The sequence below is a fragment of the Oncorhynchus mykiss genome, chromosome 16, assembly GCF_057628025.1.
Source record: "Oncorhynchus mykiss isolate SJ-2025 chromosome 16, ASM5762802v1, whole genome shotgun sequence".
Lineage (NCBI taxonomy): Eukaryota > Metazoa > Chordata > Actinopteri > Salmoniformes > Salmonidae > Oncorhynchus > Oncorhynchus mykiss.
This window is the reverse complement of record NC_143037.1, coordinates 3,952,501-3,970,893: the sequence shown is the minus strand read 5'-3', so window position 1 is coordinate 3,970,893 and position 18,393 is coordinate 3,952,501. Positions and strand designations below refer to the sequence as shown.

The 18,393-nt window shown below is 43.3% G+C and overlaps 1 protein-coding gene across 2 annotated transcripts in view; it reads right to left on the bottom strand.

Moving 5' to 3' along the window:
• The window catches only part of sptlc3 (serine palmitoyltransferase, long chain base subunit 3), a 95,997-nt gene that overhangs the window by 19,521 nt on the left and 58,083 nt on the right, over nt 1-18,393 (bottom strand). For both annotated transcript variants that reach the window (XM_036945981.2, XM_090201765.1), the window contains exon 6: nt 11,408-11,501. In XM_036945981.2, the coding sequence (XP_036801876.2) occupies nt 11,408-11,501 (94 nt within the window). The remainder of the gene's footprint in view (nt 1-11,407; nt 11,502-18,393) is intronic.

Genomic DNA, 18,393 nt, shown 5'->3' with positions numbered 1-18,393 from the left:
AACCTAACCCTAAAACTAACCCCTAAGCCTAAAACTAACCCCTAACCCTAAAACTAACCCCTAAGCCTAAAACTAACCCCTAACCCTAAAACTAACGCCTAAGCCTAAAACTAACCCCTAAGCCTAAACCTAACCCTAAAACTAACCCCTAAGCCTAAAACTAACCCCTAACCCTAACCCTAACTCCATACCATAAAACTAACCCCTAAGCCTAAAACTAACCCCTAAACCTAAAACTAACCCCCTAACCCTAAAACTAACCCCTAAGCCTAAACCTAACCCCTAACCCTAAAACTAACCCCTAACCCTAAAACTAACCCCTAACCCTAAAACTAACCCTAACCCTAAAACGAACCCTATGCCTAAAACTAACCCCTAACCCTAAAACTAACCCTAAGCCTAAAATAGCCTGGCAAAATGTCCTCACTTCTCAGAATGTTTTGTTGGTTTACTATTCTTGTGAGGACTTTTGGTACTCACAAGTAAAGTAAAATGTGTACACACACACACACACACACGAAGAGAGAGAGAAACAAGTCTGAAAATACACAACAATTCAACCACAAATACGCAATAGTTGAAAATTAGCACCACATAAACAAGACTACAGACTCCCTGCGGTGTTGCATCCCATAATAAGCAGCACCCGAACCACAGGGCAGGCAGATCACGTGCAGAGTACAGTGTTTAAACTGCCAGCAACACCTTCTTATGGACCAGAGTACAGTGTTTTATATCCTTCCTATGGACTACAACAGGAAGTACCAAGACAACACCATCTTATGGACCAGAGTACAGTGTTTTATATCTCAAATCAAATCAAAGTTTATTTGTCACGTGTGTCGAATACAACAGGTGTGGGTAGACCTTACAGTTAAATGCTTACTTACAGGCTCTAACCAATAGTGCAAACAAGGTATTAGGTGAACAATAGGTAAGTAAAGAAATAAAACAACAATAAAAAGACAGGCTATATACAGTAGAGAGGCTATATACAGTAGAGAGATTATATACAGTAGAGAGGCTATATACAGTAGAGAGGCTATATACAGTAGAGAGGCTATATACAGTAGAGAGATTATATACAGTAGGGAGGCTATATACAGTAGAGAGGCTATATACAGTAGAGAGGCTATATACAGTAGAGAGATTATATACAGTAGAGAGGCTATATACAGTAGAGGGGCTATATACAGTAGGGAGGCTATATACAGTAGAGAGGCTATATACAGTAGAGAGGCTATATACAGTAGAGAGATTATATACAGTAGGGAGGCTATATACAGTAGAGGGGCTATATACAGTAGAGAGGCTATATACAGTAGCGAGGCTATATACAGTAGAGAGGCTATATACAGTAGAGAGGCTATATACAGTAGAGAGGCTATATACAGTAGAGAGATTATATACAGTAGGGAGGCTATATACAGTAGAGGGGCTATATACAGTAGAGAGGCTATATACAGTAGAGAGATTATATACAGTAGGGAGGCTATATACAGTAGAGGGGCTATATACAGTAGAGAGGCTATATACAGTAGAGAGATTATATACAGTAGGGAGGCTATATACAGTAGAGGGGCTATATACAGTAGAGAGGCTATATACAGTAGAGGCTACATAAGTAGAGAGGCTATATACAGTAGAGAGGCTATATACAGTAGAGAGGCTATATACAGTAGAGGGGCTATATACAGTAGAGAGGCTATATACAGTAGAGGGGCTATATACAGTAGAGAGACTATATACAGTAGAGAGGTTGTATACAGTAGAGAGGTTATATACAGTAGAGAGGCTATATACAATAGAGAGGCTATATACAGTAGCAAGGCTATATACAGTAGAGAGGCTATATACAGTAGAGGGGCTATATACAGTAGAGAGGCTATATACAGTAGAGGGGCTATATACAGTAGAGGGGCTACATCTTCTTATGGACCACAACAGGAAATACCAAGACAACATCTTCTCATGGACCACAACAGGAAATACCAAGACAACATCTTCTCATGGACCACAACAGGAAATACCAAGACAACACCTTATGGACCACAACAGGAAGTACCAAGACAACACCTTATGGACCACAACAGGAAGTACCAAGACAACACCTTATGGACCACAACAGGAAGTACCAAGATAACATGAGGCTAAATAACAACTTTAACTGCAGCAAATACTGACTTCATTCCAAATAGCACCCTATTCCCTACATAGTGTTCCCTACATAGTGTTCCCTTTATAGTGTTCCCTGTATAGTGTTCCCTACATAGTGTTCCCTTTATAGTGTTCCCTGTATAGTGTTCCCTACATAGTGTTCCCTACATAGTGTTCCCTACATAGTGTTCCCTACATAGTGTTCCCTACATAGTGTTCCCTTTATAGTGTTCCCTGTATAGTGTTCCCTACATAGTGTTCCCTACATAGTGTTCCCTACATAGTGTTCCCTACATAGTGTTCCCTACATAGTGTTCCCTTTATAGTGTTCCCTGTATAGTGTTCCCTACATAGTGTTCCCTGTATAGTGTTCCCTACATAGTGTTCCCTGTATAGTGTTCCCTACATAGTATTCCCTACATAGTGTTCCCTACATAGTGTTCCCTGTATAGTGTTCCCTGTATAGTGTTCCCTACATAGTGTTCCCTACATAGTGTTCCCTACATAGTGTTCCCTGTATAGTGTTCCCTGTATAGTGTTCCCTACATAGTGTTCCCTGTATAGTGTTCCCTGTATAGTGTTCCCTACATAGCATTCCCTGTATAGTGTTCCCTACATAGTGTTCCCTACATAGTGTTCCCTGTATAGTGTTCCCTACATAGTGTTCCCTGTATAGTGTTCCCTGTATAGTGTTCCCTGTATAGTGTTCCCTACATAGTGTTCCATGTATAGTGTTCCCTACATAGTGTTCCCTACATAGTGTTCCCTACATAGTGTTCCCTACAAAGTGTTCCCTACATAGTGTTCCCTGTATAGTGTTCCTTACATAGTGTTACCTACATAGTGTTACCTACATAGTGTTCCCTACATAGTGTTCCCTACATAGTGTTCCCTACATAGTGTTACCTACATAGTGTTACCTACATAGTGTTCCCTGTATAGTGTTCCCTGTATAGTGTTCCCTACATAGTGTTCCCTGTATAGTGTTCCCTACATAGTGTTACCTACATAGTGTTACCTACATAGTGTTACCTACATAGTGTTCCCTGTATAGTGTTCCCTGTATAGTGTTCCCTACATAGTGTTCCCTGTATAGTGTTCCCTACATAGTGTTACCTACATAGTGTTCCCTACATAGTGTTCCCTGTATAGTGTTCCCTGTATAGTGTTCCCTGTATAGTGTTCCCTACATAGTGTTCCATGTATAGTGTTCCCTACATAGTGTTCCCTACATAGTGTTCCCTACATAGTGTTCCCTACATAGTGTTCCCTTTATAGTGTTACCTACATAGAGTTCCCTACATAGTGTTCCCTGTATAGTGTTCCCTACATAGTGTTACCTACATAGTGTTCCCTACATAGTGTTCCCTACATAGTGTTCCCTACATAGTGCTACCTACATAGTGTTACCTACATAGTGTTCCCTGTATAGTGTTCCCTGTATAGTGTTCCCTACATAGTGTTCCCTGTATAGTGTTCCCTACATAGTGTGACCTACATAGTGTTACCTACATAGTGTTCCCTGTATAGTGTTCCCTGCATAGTGTTCCCTACATAGTGTTCCCTACATAGTGTTCCCTGTATAGTGTTCCCTACATAGTGTTCCCTGTATAGTGTTCCCTACATAGTATTCCCTACATAGTGTTCCCTACATAGTGTTCCCTGTATAGTGTTCCCTGTATAGTGTTCCCTACATAGTGTTCCCTACATAGTGTTCCCTACATAGTGTTCCCTGTATAGTGTTCCCTGTATAGTGTTCCCTACATAGTGTTCCCTGTATAGTGTTCCCTACATAGTGTTCCCTACATAGTGTTCCCTGTATAGTGTTCCCTACATAGTGTTCCCTACATAATGTTCCCTACATAGTGTTCCCTGTATAGTGTTCCCTACATAGTGTTCCCTGTATAGTGTTCCCTACATAGTGTTCCCTGTATAGTGTTCCCTACATAGTGTTCCCTGTATAGTGTTCCCTACATAGTGTTCCCTGTATAGTGTTCCCTGTATAGTGTTCCCTACATAGTGTTCCCTGTATAGTGTTCCCTACATAGTGTTCCCTACATAGTGTTCCCTACATAGTGTTCCCTGTATAGTGTTCCCTACATAGTGTTCCCTGTATAGTGTTCCCTGTATAGTGTTCCCTACATAGTGTTCCATGTATAGTGTTCCCTACATAGTGTTCCCTACATAGTGTTCCCTGTATAGTGTTCCCTACATAGTGTTCCCTACATAGTGTTCCTTACATAGTGTTACCTACATAGTGTTACCTACATAGTGTTCCCTGTATAGTGTTCCCTGTATAGTGTTCCCTACATAGTGTTCCCTGTATAGTGTTCCCTACATAGTGTTACCTACATAGTGTTCCCTACATAGTGTTCCCTGTATAGTGTTCCCTGTATAGTGTTCCCTGTATAGTGTTCCCTACATAGTGTTCCATGTATAGTGTTCCCTACATAGTGTTCCCTACATAGTGTTCCCTTTATAGTGTTACCTACATAGAGTTCCCTACATAGTGTTCCCTGTATAGTGTTCCCTACATAGTGTTACCTACATAGTGTTACCTACATAGTGTTCCCTACATAGTGTTCCCTACATAGTGTTCCCTACATAGTGCTACCTACATAGTGTTACCTACATAGTGTTCCCTGTATAGTGTTCCCTACATAGTGTTCCCTGTATAGTGTTCCCTACATAGTGTGACCTACATAGTGTTACCTACATAGTGTTCACTGTATAGTGTTCCCTGTATAGTGTTCCCTACATAGTGTTCCCTGTATAGTGTTCCCTACATAGTGTTACCTACATAGTGTTCCCTGTATAGTGTTCCCTGTATAGTGTTCCCTACATAGTGTTACCTACATAGTGTTCCCTGTATAGTGTTCCCTGTATAGTGTTCCCTGTATAGTGTTCCCTACATAGTGTTACCTACATAGTGTTCCCTATATAGTGTTCCCTACATAGTGTTACCTACATAGTGTTCCCTGTATAGTGTTCCCTGTATAGTGTTCCCTACATAGTGTTCCCTGTATAGTGTTCCCTACATAGTGTTACCTACATAGTGTTCCCTGTATAGTGTTCCCTGTATAGTGTTCCCTACATAGTGTTACCTACATAGTGTTCCCTGTATAGTGTTCCCTGTATAGTGTTCCCTACATAGTGTTACCTACATAGTGTTCCCTATATAGTGTTCCCTACATAGTGTTCCCTACATAGTGTTCCCTTTATAGTGTTCCCTACATAGTGTTCCCTACATAGTGTTCCCTTTATAGTGTTACCTACATAGTGTTCCCTACATAGTGTTCCCAGTATAGTGTTCCCTACATAGTGTTCCCTACATAGTGTTCCCTACATAGTGTTCCCTACATAGTGTTCCCTACATAGTGTTCCCTTTATAGTGTTCCCTACATAGTGTTCCCTACATAGTGTTCCCTACATAGTGTTCCCTACATAGTGTTCCCTACATAGTGTTCCCTACATAGTGTTCCCTTTATAGTGTTCCCTACATAGTGTTCCCTTTATAGTGTTCCCTACATAGTGTTCCCTATATAGTGTTCCCTACATAGTGTTCCCTTTAAAGTGTTCCCTACATAGTGTTCCCTACATAGTGTTCCCTGTATAGTGTTCCCTACATAGTGTTCCCTTTATAGTGTTCCCTACATAGTGTTCCCTGTATAGTGTTCCCTACATAGTGTTCCCTACATAGTGTTCCCTACATAGTGTTCCCTGTATAGTGTTCCCTACATAGTGTTCCCTGTATAGTGTTCCCTACATAGTGTTCCCTATATAGTGTTCCCTACATAGTGTTCCCTACATAGTGTTCCCTGTATAGTGTTCCCTACATAGTGTTCCCTACATAGTGTTCCCTACATAGTGTTCCCTACATAGTATTCCCTACATAGTGTTCCCTACATAGTGTTCCCTACATAGTGTTCCCTGTATAGTGTTCCCTACATAGTGTTCCCTACATAGTGTTCCCTACATAGTGTTCCCTACATATTGTTCCCTGTATAGTGTTCCCTACATAGTGTTCCCTGTATAGTGTTACCTACATAGTGTTCCCTACATAGTGTTCCCTACATAGTGTTACCTACATATTGTTCCCTACATAGTGTTCCCTGTATAGTGTTCCCTACATAGTGTTCCCTGTATAGTGTTCCCTACATAGTGTTCCCTACATAGTGTTCCCTGTATAGTGTTCCCTACATAGTGTTCCCTGTATAGTGTTACCTACATAGTGTTCCCTACATAGTGTTCCCTACATAGTGTTCCCTGTATAGTGTTCCCTACATAGTGTTCCCTACATAGTGTTCCCTGTATAGTGTTCCCTGTATAGTGTTCCCTACATAGTGTTCCCTACATAGTGTTCCCTATATAGTGTTACCTACATAGTGTTCCCTACATAGTGTTCCCTACATAGTGTTACCTACATAGTGTTCCCTACATAGTGTTCCCTGTATAGTGTTCCCTGTTTAGTGTTCCCTACATAGTGTTCCCTACATAGTGTTCCCTACATAGTGTTCCCTACATAGTGGGGGAATTGGGATATGAAGAAAAAAACATTTTGAATTCACACACACGTATTAATACACACTTGTACTTGTGTGAAATAGGACAAACATGAGCACTGACCAAATTCTTCTTATTTTGCTGACTGAGCCTAGTGTGGAGGTCTCTGGGAAATTACCAGTAGTGGATATATAGCTGTGTTGGCAAGAGAACGACTGTGGGTTTAATTAGGCAGGGATCATACATTGTTGCACTGTAAGAATTGTTGGATAAATGCATGGGCTTCTAGAAGGGATTGATACTGCAGTTAGGGTGGTTTTACCACTAGATGGCAGTGTTGATCAACTCTATTTGGTCAAGTGGTAAAAGTCATACCGACGACATGGAACTCTATTCCACAGTACTACATAGAGCCATGACTACATGGAACTCTATTCCACAGTACTACATAGAGCCATGACTACATGGAACTCTATTCCACAGTACTACATAGAGCCATGACTACATGGAACTCTATTCCACAGTACTACATAGAGCCATGACTACATGGAACTTTATTCCACAGTACTACATAGAGCCATGACTACATGGAACTCTATTCCACAGTACTACATAGAGCCATGACTACATGGAACTCTATTCCACAGTACTACATAGAGACATGACTACATGGAACTCTATTCCACAGTACTACATAGAGCCATGACTACATGGAACTCTATTCCACAGTACTACATAGAGACATGACTACATGGAACTCTATTCCACAGTACTACATAGAGACATGACTACATAGAACTCTATTCCACAGTACTACATAGAGCCATGACTACATGGAACTCTATTCCACAGTACTACATAGAGCCATGACTACATGGAACTCTATTCCACAGTACTACATAGAGCCATGACTACATGGAACTCTATTCCACAGTACTACATAGAGCCATGACTACATGGAACTCTATTCCACAGTACTACATAGAGCCATGACTACATGGAACTCTATTCCACAGTACTACATAGAGCCATGACTACATGGAACTCTATTCCACAGTACTACATAGAGCCATGACTACATGGAACTCTATTCCACAGTACTACATAGAGCCATGACTACATGGAACTCTATTCCACAGTACTACATAGAGCCATGACTACATGGAACTCTATTCCACAGTACTACATAGAGCCATGACTACATGGAACTCTATTCCACAGTACTACATAGAGACATGACTACATGGAACTCTATTCCACAGTACTACATAGAGCCATGACTACATGGAACTCTATTCCACAGTACCACTGTAAATACCAAAAGTAATCTAAATATTAAGAACAGGTACCTACCTACACCACAGCCTGTTTCTCTGTCTATCTGCTAGAGAGACACACAGATTACTACACACACACAGAGAGACACACATTTTACTACACACACAGAGAGACACACACAGATTACTACACACACACAGAGACACACAGATTACTACACACACAGATTACTACACATACAGAGAGACACACACACAGTTTACTACACACACAGAGAGGCACACACAGATTACTACACACACAGAGAGACACACACAGATTACTACACACACACAGAGACACACAGATTACTACACACACAGATTACTACACATACAGAGAGACACACACACAGTTTACTACACACACAGAGAGGCACACACAGATTACTACACACACAGAGAGACACACAGTTTCTTACACACAGAGACACATACAGTTTACTACACACACAGATTACTACACACACAGAGAGACACACAGTTTCCTACACACACAGAGAGACACACAGTTTACTACACACACAGAGAGACACACAGTTTCCTACACACACAGAGAGACACACAGTTTCCTACACACACAGAGACACACAGTTTCCTACACACACAGAGAGACACACAGTTTCCTACACACACAGAGACACACAGTTTCCTACACACACAGAGAGACACACAGTTTACTACACACACAGAGAGACACACAGTTTCCTACACACACAGAGAGACACACAGTTTCCTACACACACAGAGACACACAGTTTCCTACACACACAGAGAGACACACAGTTTCCTACACACACAGAGACACACAGTTTCCTACACACACAGAGAGACACACAGTTTCCCACACATAGAGACACACAGTTTCCTACACACACAGAGACACACAGTTTCCTACACACACAGAGAGACACACGGTTTCCTACACACACAGAGAGACACGCAGTTTCCTACACACAGAGAGACACACAGTTTCCTACCACACACAGAGAGACACACATATTACTACACACAGAGATAAACAAACAGAGACAGGCCACCTTCGCGAGTCGAGCCTCTCAGACTAGGTGATGGGCAGGGCTGGAGATGAACCATATGCGGGTAGATTTTGTCATTGGCGGATAAGAACGTCTATTTCACCGGCCCCGTTTTCACACACAGCATTTGGGAACCGTTGTTTTTATTTATCCGAAGACCACATTGTAGACGTTGGTCGTATTAACCTGAAGGGCAACTAGTAAAAAGTCTGACTTTATTCTGGCTAGTTGCATCGTTTCGTTCAAACGCTTTGGTTGTTGTTCCAATGTTAGTTTGAGTTGCTGCTCGGGGGTCATCGCAGTTGGGAGATTCTTCTTCTTCTTCTTCTTCTTCTTCGTCGCAGACAAGCGAGTGTTCGAGTTACCACGGTAACGACCTGTCCCCCTTTTAAAAAGGTGCCAGCTGGAAATATTCGTCCCAGCTAATGATTGCGTTTGATGGATCGCTCCCCAGAATAAAAACGTTGAGTCATTGTTCGCCTGGATTTATTTGTGAGTTTTTACATTTCTACTTTAGGAGCACATCATGCACATGTTTTTACTATTGTATCTAAATTACTTATTTGAACATAAATTGTTTAAAAAACGCAGGTCACAAAAAAATGAAATGAAATTCAGCAATATATCCCCATTACTTCGTTCTACACTAAAGGAAGGGGTGGGGGTTCTGAGGAGAATTCCTGTCTGTAAAAAACACCTTTTGTGGGGAAAAATGCATTCTGATTGGCTGGGCCTGGCTCCACAGTGGGTGGGCTTGGCTGCCAAGTGGGTGGGACTATGCCCTCCCAGGCCCACCCATGGCTGTGCCCCTGCCCAGTCATGTGAAATCCATAGATTAGGACCTAATGAATTGATTTAAATGGACTGATTTCATTATATGAACTGTAACTCAGTAAAATCTTTAAAATTGTTGCATGTTGCGTTGATATTTTTGTTGAGTGTAGTAATATATATATTGTTTTTGAAACAAAAAGCATACTAATACATTTAAAACATATATATAATAATTATGAAGAAAACATATATATAATAATTATGAAGAAAACATATATATAATAATTATGAATATATATATATATATTGACTGGTAAAAATGTGGCTGGTATATATTTTTTATCTACCTGCCACAGTGGCCAGTGGATCAAAACCTTTACACACCAATTCAATCACAATCACAATGGCAATGGGGTGTAGTGGGGCGTTGTCGGGCACACATTGTAAACATTGTGGCATGTATAATAATTTGTAAAAAGTCCCATTGCTGACAGACTGAACTGTAACAAATGTCCACTTCAGTAGTAGACCCATGTGTTAACCATATTGAATCTCAGCCTGTGTTTCATTCAGTCTAGTGTTGGATGGACATGGACGGAGGAGAGATATGGTAGTGGAGGAGGGGTGGGGGGGGGGGGGGGGTCAGCTGGTGCCTGAGGCTTCAGCTCAGTCAGAGTCCCTGCGGGGACAGGTCTGCTGTGAGGCTGCTCTGAGGCCCCGAGGGCAGCCCCCTTAATTAACTGGTTCTGCTTGTACCAATCAGGACACATTACAGACCGAGGTTTACAGCAGACGTCGGATAAACTCATCTGTCTTGTCTACTGTTCCCGAGAGGGAGATGACGGCTGAAAGGCACCCTGTTCCCTACAGAGCCCTGGTCAAAAACCATAGTTAATAAAGTGCCAATCTCAACCATGTTTCTACCCAACAACATCACCCAGCCGAACAAAGAACACATTGGACACCTGGGGAGAGGATAGCACCGTTTTCCTCTAAGAGATGTGAGGTGTCTACAGTGAACCAGCATATCAACTCAACGTGCAACAATTTCAAATATTTTCCTACAGTTCATATGAGGAAAGCAGTCAATTGACATAAATTCATTAGGCCCCAATCCATGGATTTCACATGACTGGGCAGGGGTGCAGCCATGGATGGGCCTGGGAGGGTATAGGGCCAGCTAATGGGGAGCCTGGACCAGCCAATCAGAATGAGTCTTCCACCACAAAACAGAGAGAGATGTGTTGGGGTTTGAGCAGAGAGATGTGTTGGGGTTTGAACAGAGAGATGTGTTGGGGTTTGAGCAGAGAGATGTGTTGGGGTTTGAGCAGAGAGATGTGTTGGGGTTTGAACAGAGAGATGTGTTGGGGTTTGAGCAGAGAGATGTGTTGGGGTTTGAGCAGAGAGATGTGTTGGGGTTTGAACAGAGAGATGTGTTGGGGTTTGAGCAGAGAGATGTGTTGGGGTTTGAGCAGAGAGATGTGTTGGGGTTTGAACAGAGAGATGTGTTGGGGTTTGAGCAGAGAGATGTGTTGGGGTTTGAGTAGAGAGGTGTGTTGGGGTTTGAGCAGAGAGATGTGTTGGGGTTGAGTACTTTAGTTTGAGAGTATGTCTACTTACTGTTGTGCTTAAACACCCAAATAGTTGCCCCTGACAACCTGGCCCCCAAGATCAGTGAGGTGTGGTTCAGCTCATCACTCAGAATCAGACAGCCCTGGAAACAAGAACAGACAACACAGGGATAGATTAGGTGTAGCCTGTTGGTGCTGTATAGATTAGGTGTAGTCTGTTGTCCCAGGTCTGTTGGTGCTGTATAGATTAGGTGTAGTCTGTTGTCCCAGGTCTGTTGGTGCTGTATAGATTAGGTGTAGTCTGTTGGTGCTGTATAGATTAGGTGTAGTCTGTTGGTGCTGTATAGATTAGGTGTAGTCTGTTGGTGCTGTATAGATTAGGTGTAGTCTGTATAGATTAGGTGTAGTCTGTATAGATTAGGTGTAGTCTGTATAGATTAGGTGTAGTCTCAAAGTGTATTTGTCACGTGCGCCTAATACAACAGGTGTAGTAGACCTGCTTACTTACAGGCTCTAACCAATGGTGCCAAAAAAAAGGTATGTGTGTGTGTGTGTGTGTGTGTGTGTGTGTGTAGGTAAAGAAATAAAACAACAGTAGAAAGATATTTGAAAAAACAGTACCAAGGCTCTATACAGACACCTGTTAGTAGCAGGGCTCTATACAGACACCTGTTAGTAGCAGGGCTCTATACAGACACCTGTTAGTAGCAGGGCTCTATACCTGTTAGTAGCAGGGCTCTATACAGACACCTGTTAGTAGCAGGGCTCTATACAGACACCTGTTAGTAGCAGGGCTCTATACAGACACCTGTTAGTAGCAGGGCTCTATACAGACACCTGTTAGTAGCAGGGCTCTATACAGACACCTGTTAGTAGCAGGGCTCTATACAGACACCTGTTAGTAGCAGGGCTCTATACAGACACCTGTTAGTAGCAGGGCTCTATACAGACACCTGTTAGTAGCAGGGCTCTATACAGACCCCTGTTAGTAGCAGGGCTCTATACAGACACCTGTTAGTAGCAGGGCTCTATACAGACACCTGTTAGTAGCAGGGCTCTATACAGACACCTGTTAGTAGCAGGGCTCTATACAGACACCTGTTAGTAGCAGGGCTCTATACAGACACCTGTTAGTAGCAAGGCTCTATACAGACACCTGTTAGTAGCAAGGCTCTATACAGACACCTGTTAGTAGCAAGGCTCTATACAGACACCTGTTAGTAATAAGGCTCTATACAGACACCTGTTAGTAGCAAGGCTCTATACAGACACCTGTTAGTAATAAGGCTCTATACAGACACCTGTTAGTAATAAGGCTCTATACAGACACCTGTTAGTAGCAAGGCTCTATACAGACACCTGTTAGTAATAAGGCTCTATACAGACACCTGTTAGTAATAAGGCTCTATACAGACACCTGTTAGTAGCAAGGCTCTATACAGACACCTGTTAGTAGCAAGGCTCTATACAGACACCGGTTAGTCAGGCTGATTGAGGTTTTATGTACATGTAGGTATCGTTAAAGTGACTGTGCATATATGATGAACTGAGGGTAGCAGCAGCGTAAAAGAGGGGCTGGGGGGGGGCTGTCGTGGAAATTTCCTGTATTTACCAAATCATGAGAGCAAACCACACACAAGTCAGAGTTATCACAAAGTCCATCTTTAATTATATGAGGTCCATCACAACCCTGTGACTCTCAGATCAATTCAGTGTCTATCAATGAATTCTCTGAGAGACCCTTACACATTGCAACCGAGATCCTTTATAGCAAAGACACACATATCCAGACAGCATAGGCCATAATTTATCGTTCAGCTTTGTCTCCTAAACTATGTTATTTTCTCAAACTCAGAACCATAAACAAATCCTCCATATCAACAGGCATATATCAAATCCATCCTATCTTGACAAGATCACAGAGACACATTGACTGGCACACAGACATTGTGGAACCAAGAGATACACGCTTGACCTCTCCCCTCTCTGCGGCCCAAGTAACTTAGTCATGACAGAGAACAGATACTGCAAACCCCGCCACAGTATTATACAAATAACATTCTGATGAGAAGTAACTTACAAACATATGATGAATATAAAACATCTATGTTACCAACTAATTCAGATTATTCCCCAACAGGGCACACAATGCAAATAGTCCGGGTAGAAGAGAGAACAGTCTATGACTGGGGGTGGCTGGGGTCTTTTGTCCCAGGTCTGTTGGTGCTGAATAGCCAACTCCTATGCATAAACAACGATGGTAGGAACCAGATCTGAGATCTGAGATGACAGGGTACGTTACTAGGTCTGCAAACTCAATACAACCATCCTCAACAACACAACCCCTGTTTATAATGTCCCTCTTGAAGACAGAGAGCTGACGTGGGTGAACGTAAGCATTAGTTTACATATTAGGCTTCTTAAAACCTCTTAAACGTAAAGACGCCATATTTGGAGACCCTATGTGATTTTGTTTTTATTCAGTTCAGTCTGGTGTGAGAACGATAGCCTTTATCTGCAAAAGCAAAGTGTCTGCAGAAAGTTGAGTATCTTGGGTATTGATCGGTGCCCTCAAATCATTGGTGTGACTTATTACCATATATGGGCATACAAATTTATAAGGGGTGGAGGGGGTGTGTAAATTATAAAATTATAAAATGTGTTGTTTGAACCCTGGATGCTGATTGGTTGATAGCAGGGCGTTATTCGCCACAATTCCGGGATAATACCTATTAACAGTTCCATTTGATTTATCAACGCGCATTCACTGTCCCATAGCCCAGCCAGGCAATTTACAAACTGAATCTCCCCTTAGCATTTAGACAATATTTCCCCATGCTACTTACCCTAGCATTGGTTTGCAACAGTTGGGGTTTGTCTAAACGTTGCGGTCTGCCTCTCCGACCTGCGCAATATGTTTATTTGTTTGTAATCTCTCCACCGTAACATGCATATGAACGTAACGAGTGACAGCTTCTCTGGGCAATGCACATTTAATTTATCAGGATCATTATAATAGGATATATCCAAGGAAATGGCAATAAAAAATAAGAGTGGGAACAAAAAACGAGTGAAAATACACAGACATGCAGGTCATTTCATCTGCTTCATGTGATTGTGTGTTAGCTTTCGCTAGCAAAGGAAGAAGTAGCCTAGCTAGCCTCGATAGCTATCCCATGGACTCGCTAATCATCTGGTTGTTGCCTATTTATAAAAATCATTATTTCTTATTTCTTGTCTCTCGTCAGCATTTTACCTCTGCTAGCTAGCTACACGTCGATGATTTATTTAGCATAGTAACTACCGACCAGCCTGTTCGGCTAGCAACTTCAGAAATAACTGGCTTTCGCCCAAACTATATAATCTGGTGGAAGGATGAAATAAAAACAAATTTACTCAGTAAAATAACATGAATGAAAACCTGTTGTTAATCTTTTTTTAATATGTTGGCAGCCATTTTACAAAAGCAGTAAGGCCATCGAATCCGGATTTATCGTGACAGACACCCTCCTTAGTTTCGCCTCGGGCCTAAGAACAGCCCTTAAATCGGGAGTTATTCATACGATAGTTTCCGGGTTCTCATGCCTTATTGATTAAACATTCGTCTGTCTTCTCAACTTGGGCTTTTGATGAATGTGTCTCAGTGGCAGCCAGGGATACATAGGGAGGGCAGAGAGGCTTCCATGGCTTGGCCTGGAGGACCAGTTCAGTCGTCCCTGGTACGACAGCTGCCACTTTAGTTTGGTGACCAGACCTAGCCTGGTGCCGCTGGGTACTGTAGTCAGACCTGTATAGTTCGGTGCTGCTGGGTACTGTAGTCAGACCTGTATAGTTCGGTGCTGCTGGGTACTGTAGTCAGACCTGTCTAGTCTGGTGATGATGGGTACTGTAGTCAGACCTGTATAGTTCGGTGCTGCTGGGTACTGTAGTCAGACCTGTCTAGCCTGGTGCTGCTGGGTACTGTAGTCAGACCTGTCTAGCCTGGTGATGATGGGTACTGTAGTCAGACCTGTATAGTTCGGTGCTGCTGGGTACTGTAGTCAGACCTGTATAGTTCGGTGCTGCTGGGTACTGTAGTCAGACCTGTATAGTTCGGTGCTGCTGGGTACTGTAGTCAGACCTGTCTAGCCTGGTGCTGCTGGGTACTGTAGTCAGACCTGTATAGTTCGGTGCTGCTGGGTACTGTAGTCAGACCTGTATAGTTCGGTGCTGCTGGGTACTGTAGTCAGACCTGTATAGTTCGGTGCTGCTGGGTACTGTAGTCAGACCTGTCTAGTCTGGTGCTGCTGGGTACTGTAGTCAGACCTGTATAGTTCGGTGCTGCTGGGTAATGTAGTCAGACCTGTCTAGCCTGGTGCTGCTGGGTAATGTAGTCAGATCAGACCTAGCCTGGTGCTGCTGGGTACTGTAGTCAGACCTGTATAGTTCGGTGCTGCTGGGTACTGTAGTCAGACCTGTATAGTTCGGTGCTGCTGGGTACTGTAGTCAGACCTGTCTAGCCTGGTGCTGCTGGGTACTGTAGTCAGACCTGTATAGTTCGGTGCTGCTGGGTACTGTAGTCAGACCTGTATAGTTCGGTGCTGCTGGGTACTGTAGTCAGACCTGTATAGTTCGGTGCTGCTGGGTACTGTAGTCAGACCTGTATAGTTCGGTGCTGCTGGGTACTGTAGTCAGACCTGTCTAGTCTGGTGCTGCTGGGTACTGTAGTCAGACCTGTATAGTTCGGTGCTGCTGGGTAATGTAGTCAGACCTGTCTAGCCTGGTGCTGATGGGTACTGTAGTCAGACCTGTCTAGCCTGGTGCTGATGGGTACGGTAGTCAGACCTGTCTAGCCTGGTGCTGCTGGGTACTGTAGTCAGACCTGTCTAGCCTGGTGATGATGGGTAATGTAGTCAGACCTGTCTAGCCTGGTGATGATGGGTACTGTAGTCAGACCTGTCTAGCCTGGTGCTGCTGGGTAATGTAGTCAGATCAGACCTAGCCTGGTGCTGCTGGGTACTGTAGTCAGACCTGTATAGTTAGGTGCTGCTGGGTACTGTAGTCAGACCTGTCTAGCCTGGTGCTGCTGGGTACTGTAGTCAGACCAGTCTAGCCTGGTGCTGCTGGGTAATGTAGTCAGACCAGACCTAGCCTGGTGCTGATGGGTACTGTAGTCAGACCTGTCTAGTTTGGTGCTGCTGGGTAATGTAGTCAGACCTGTCTAGCCTGGTGCTGATGGGTACTGTAGTCAGACCTGTCTAGCCTGGTGCTGCTGGGTACTGTAGTCAGACCTGTCTAGCCTGGTGCTGCTGGGTAATGTAGTCAGACTTGTCTAGCCTGATGCTGCTGGGTGATAGCCTGGTGATATAGACAGTCCCTGTGGACAGAGACCTAGCCTGGTAATATAGCCAGTCCCTGTGGACAGAGACCTAGCCTGGTAATATAGACAGTCCCTGTGGACAGACACCTAGCCTGGTAATATAGCCAGTCCCTGTGGACAGAGACCTAGCCTGGTAATATAGACAGTCTCTGTGGACAGAGACCTAGCCTGGTAATATAGACAGTCTCTGTGGACAGAGACCTAGCCTGGTGATATATCCATTCCCAGTAGAACACCATGCTTGAGGCCTCCGTACAAACCATCCAGTCCCTGCAGGGGGAAGCCATGGCCGTCTATGTCTGCCTCCTAGGGCTACTCAACCACTTGAGATGTATAAACCAGCCCCATGACCTCGTCCTTGTCACTAATACCCCAAACCGCCTCTTCCCATCCAGTCCAATCAGTGACAGCTGTACTGCTACGTTTCCCACGGTAACCCCTGGCCATTCCGTGTGAGCTGGGCTGGTGCCACGCAATATCGCTCCAAAATAAAATGCATTTATTAATTAAATACATTAGCTGGGTTTGTGTGCCAGCAGAGCAGGGCAGCGCATTGGGTAATCAGGCCCTGGAGTGGTCCCCTGCCCTCCTCCGCTAATCACTGCCTGTTTGTGTGTGTGTGTGTGTGTGAGTGTGTGTGTGTGTGTGTGTGTGTGTGTGTGTGTGTGTGTGTGTGTGTGTGTGTGTGTGTGTGTGTGTGTGTGTGTGTGTGTGTGTGTGTGTGTGTGTGCGTGCGTGCGTGTGTGTGTGTGTATGTGTGTTTCCAGACTGCCCTCAGCCTCCCTGTCCCCCCGCCTGCATGCCCCTGGCTACTGTTATGTTTAATTAAGATTTTAATTAATTGGGTTACGGGGTTATTACTGTACTGTATGGGGGATATTACTGTAAGGGGGGTTATTACTGTACTGTATGGGGTTATTACTGTACTGTATGGGGGTTATTACTGTACTGTATGGGGGATATTACTGTACTGTATGGGGGATATTACTGTACTGTATGGGGGATATTACTGTACTGTATGGGGGATATTACTGTACTGTATGGGGGTTATTACTGTACTGTATGGGGGTTATTACTGTACTGTATGGGGGTTATTACTGTATGGGGGTTATTACTGTATGGGGGTTATTACTGTATGGGGGTTATTACTGTATGGGGTTATTATGGTATGTGGGTTATTACTGTAAGGGGGTTATTACTGTACTTTATGGGGGTTATTACAGTACTGTATGGGGGTTATTACTGTATGGAATTATTACTGCACTGTATGGGGGTTATTACTGTACTGTATGGGGGTTATTACTGTACTGTATGGCGTTATTACTGTACTGTATGGGGGTTATTACTGTACTGTATGGGGTTATTACTGTATGGGGTTATTACTGTACCGTATGGGGGTTATTACTGTACTGTATGGGGGTTATTACTGTACTGTATGGGGTTATTACTGTATGGGGTTATTACTGTACCGTATGGGGGTTATTACTGTAAGGGGGGTTATTACTGTACTGTATGGGGTTATTACTGTACTGTATGGGGGTTATTACTGCATGGGGTTATTACTGTACTGTATGGGGGTTATTACTGTACTTTATGGGGGTTATTACTGTATGGGGTTATTACTGTACTGTATGGGGGTTATTACTGTATGGGGGTTATTACTGTATGGGGTTATT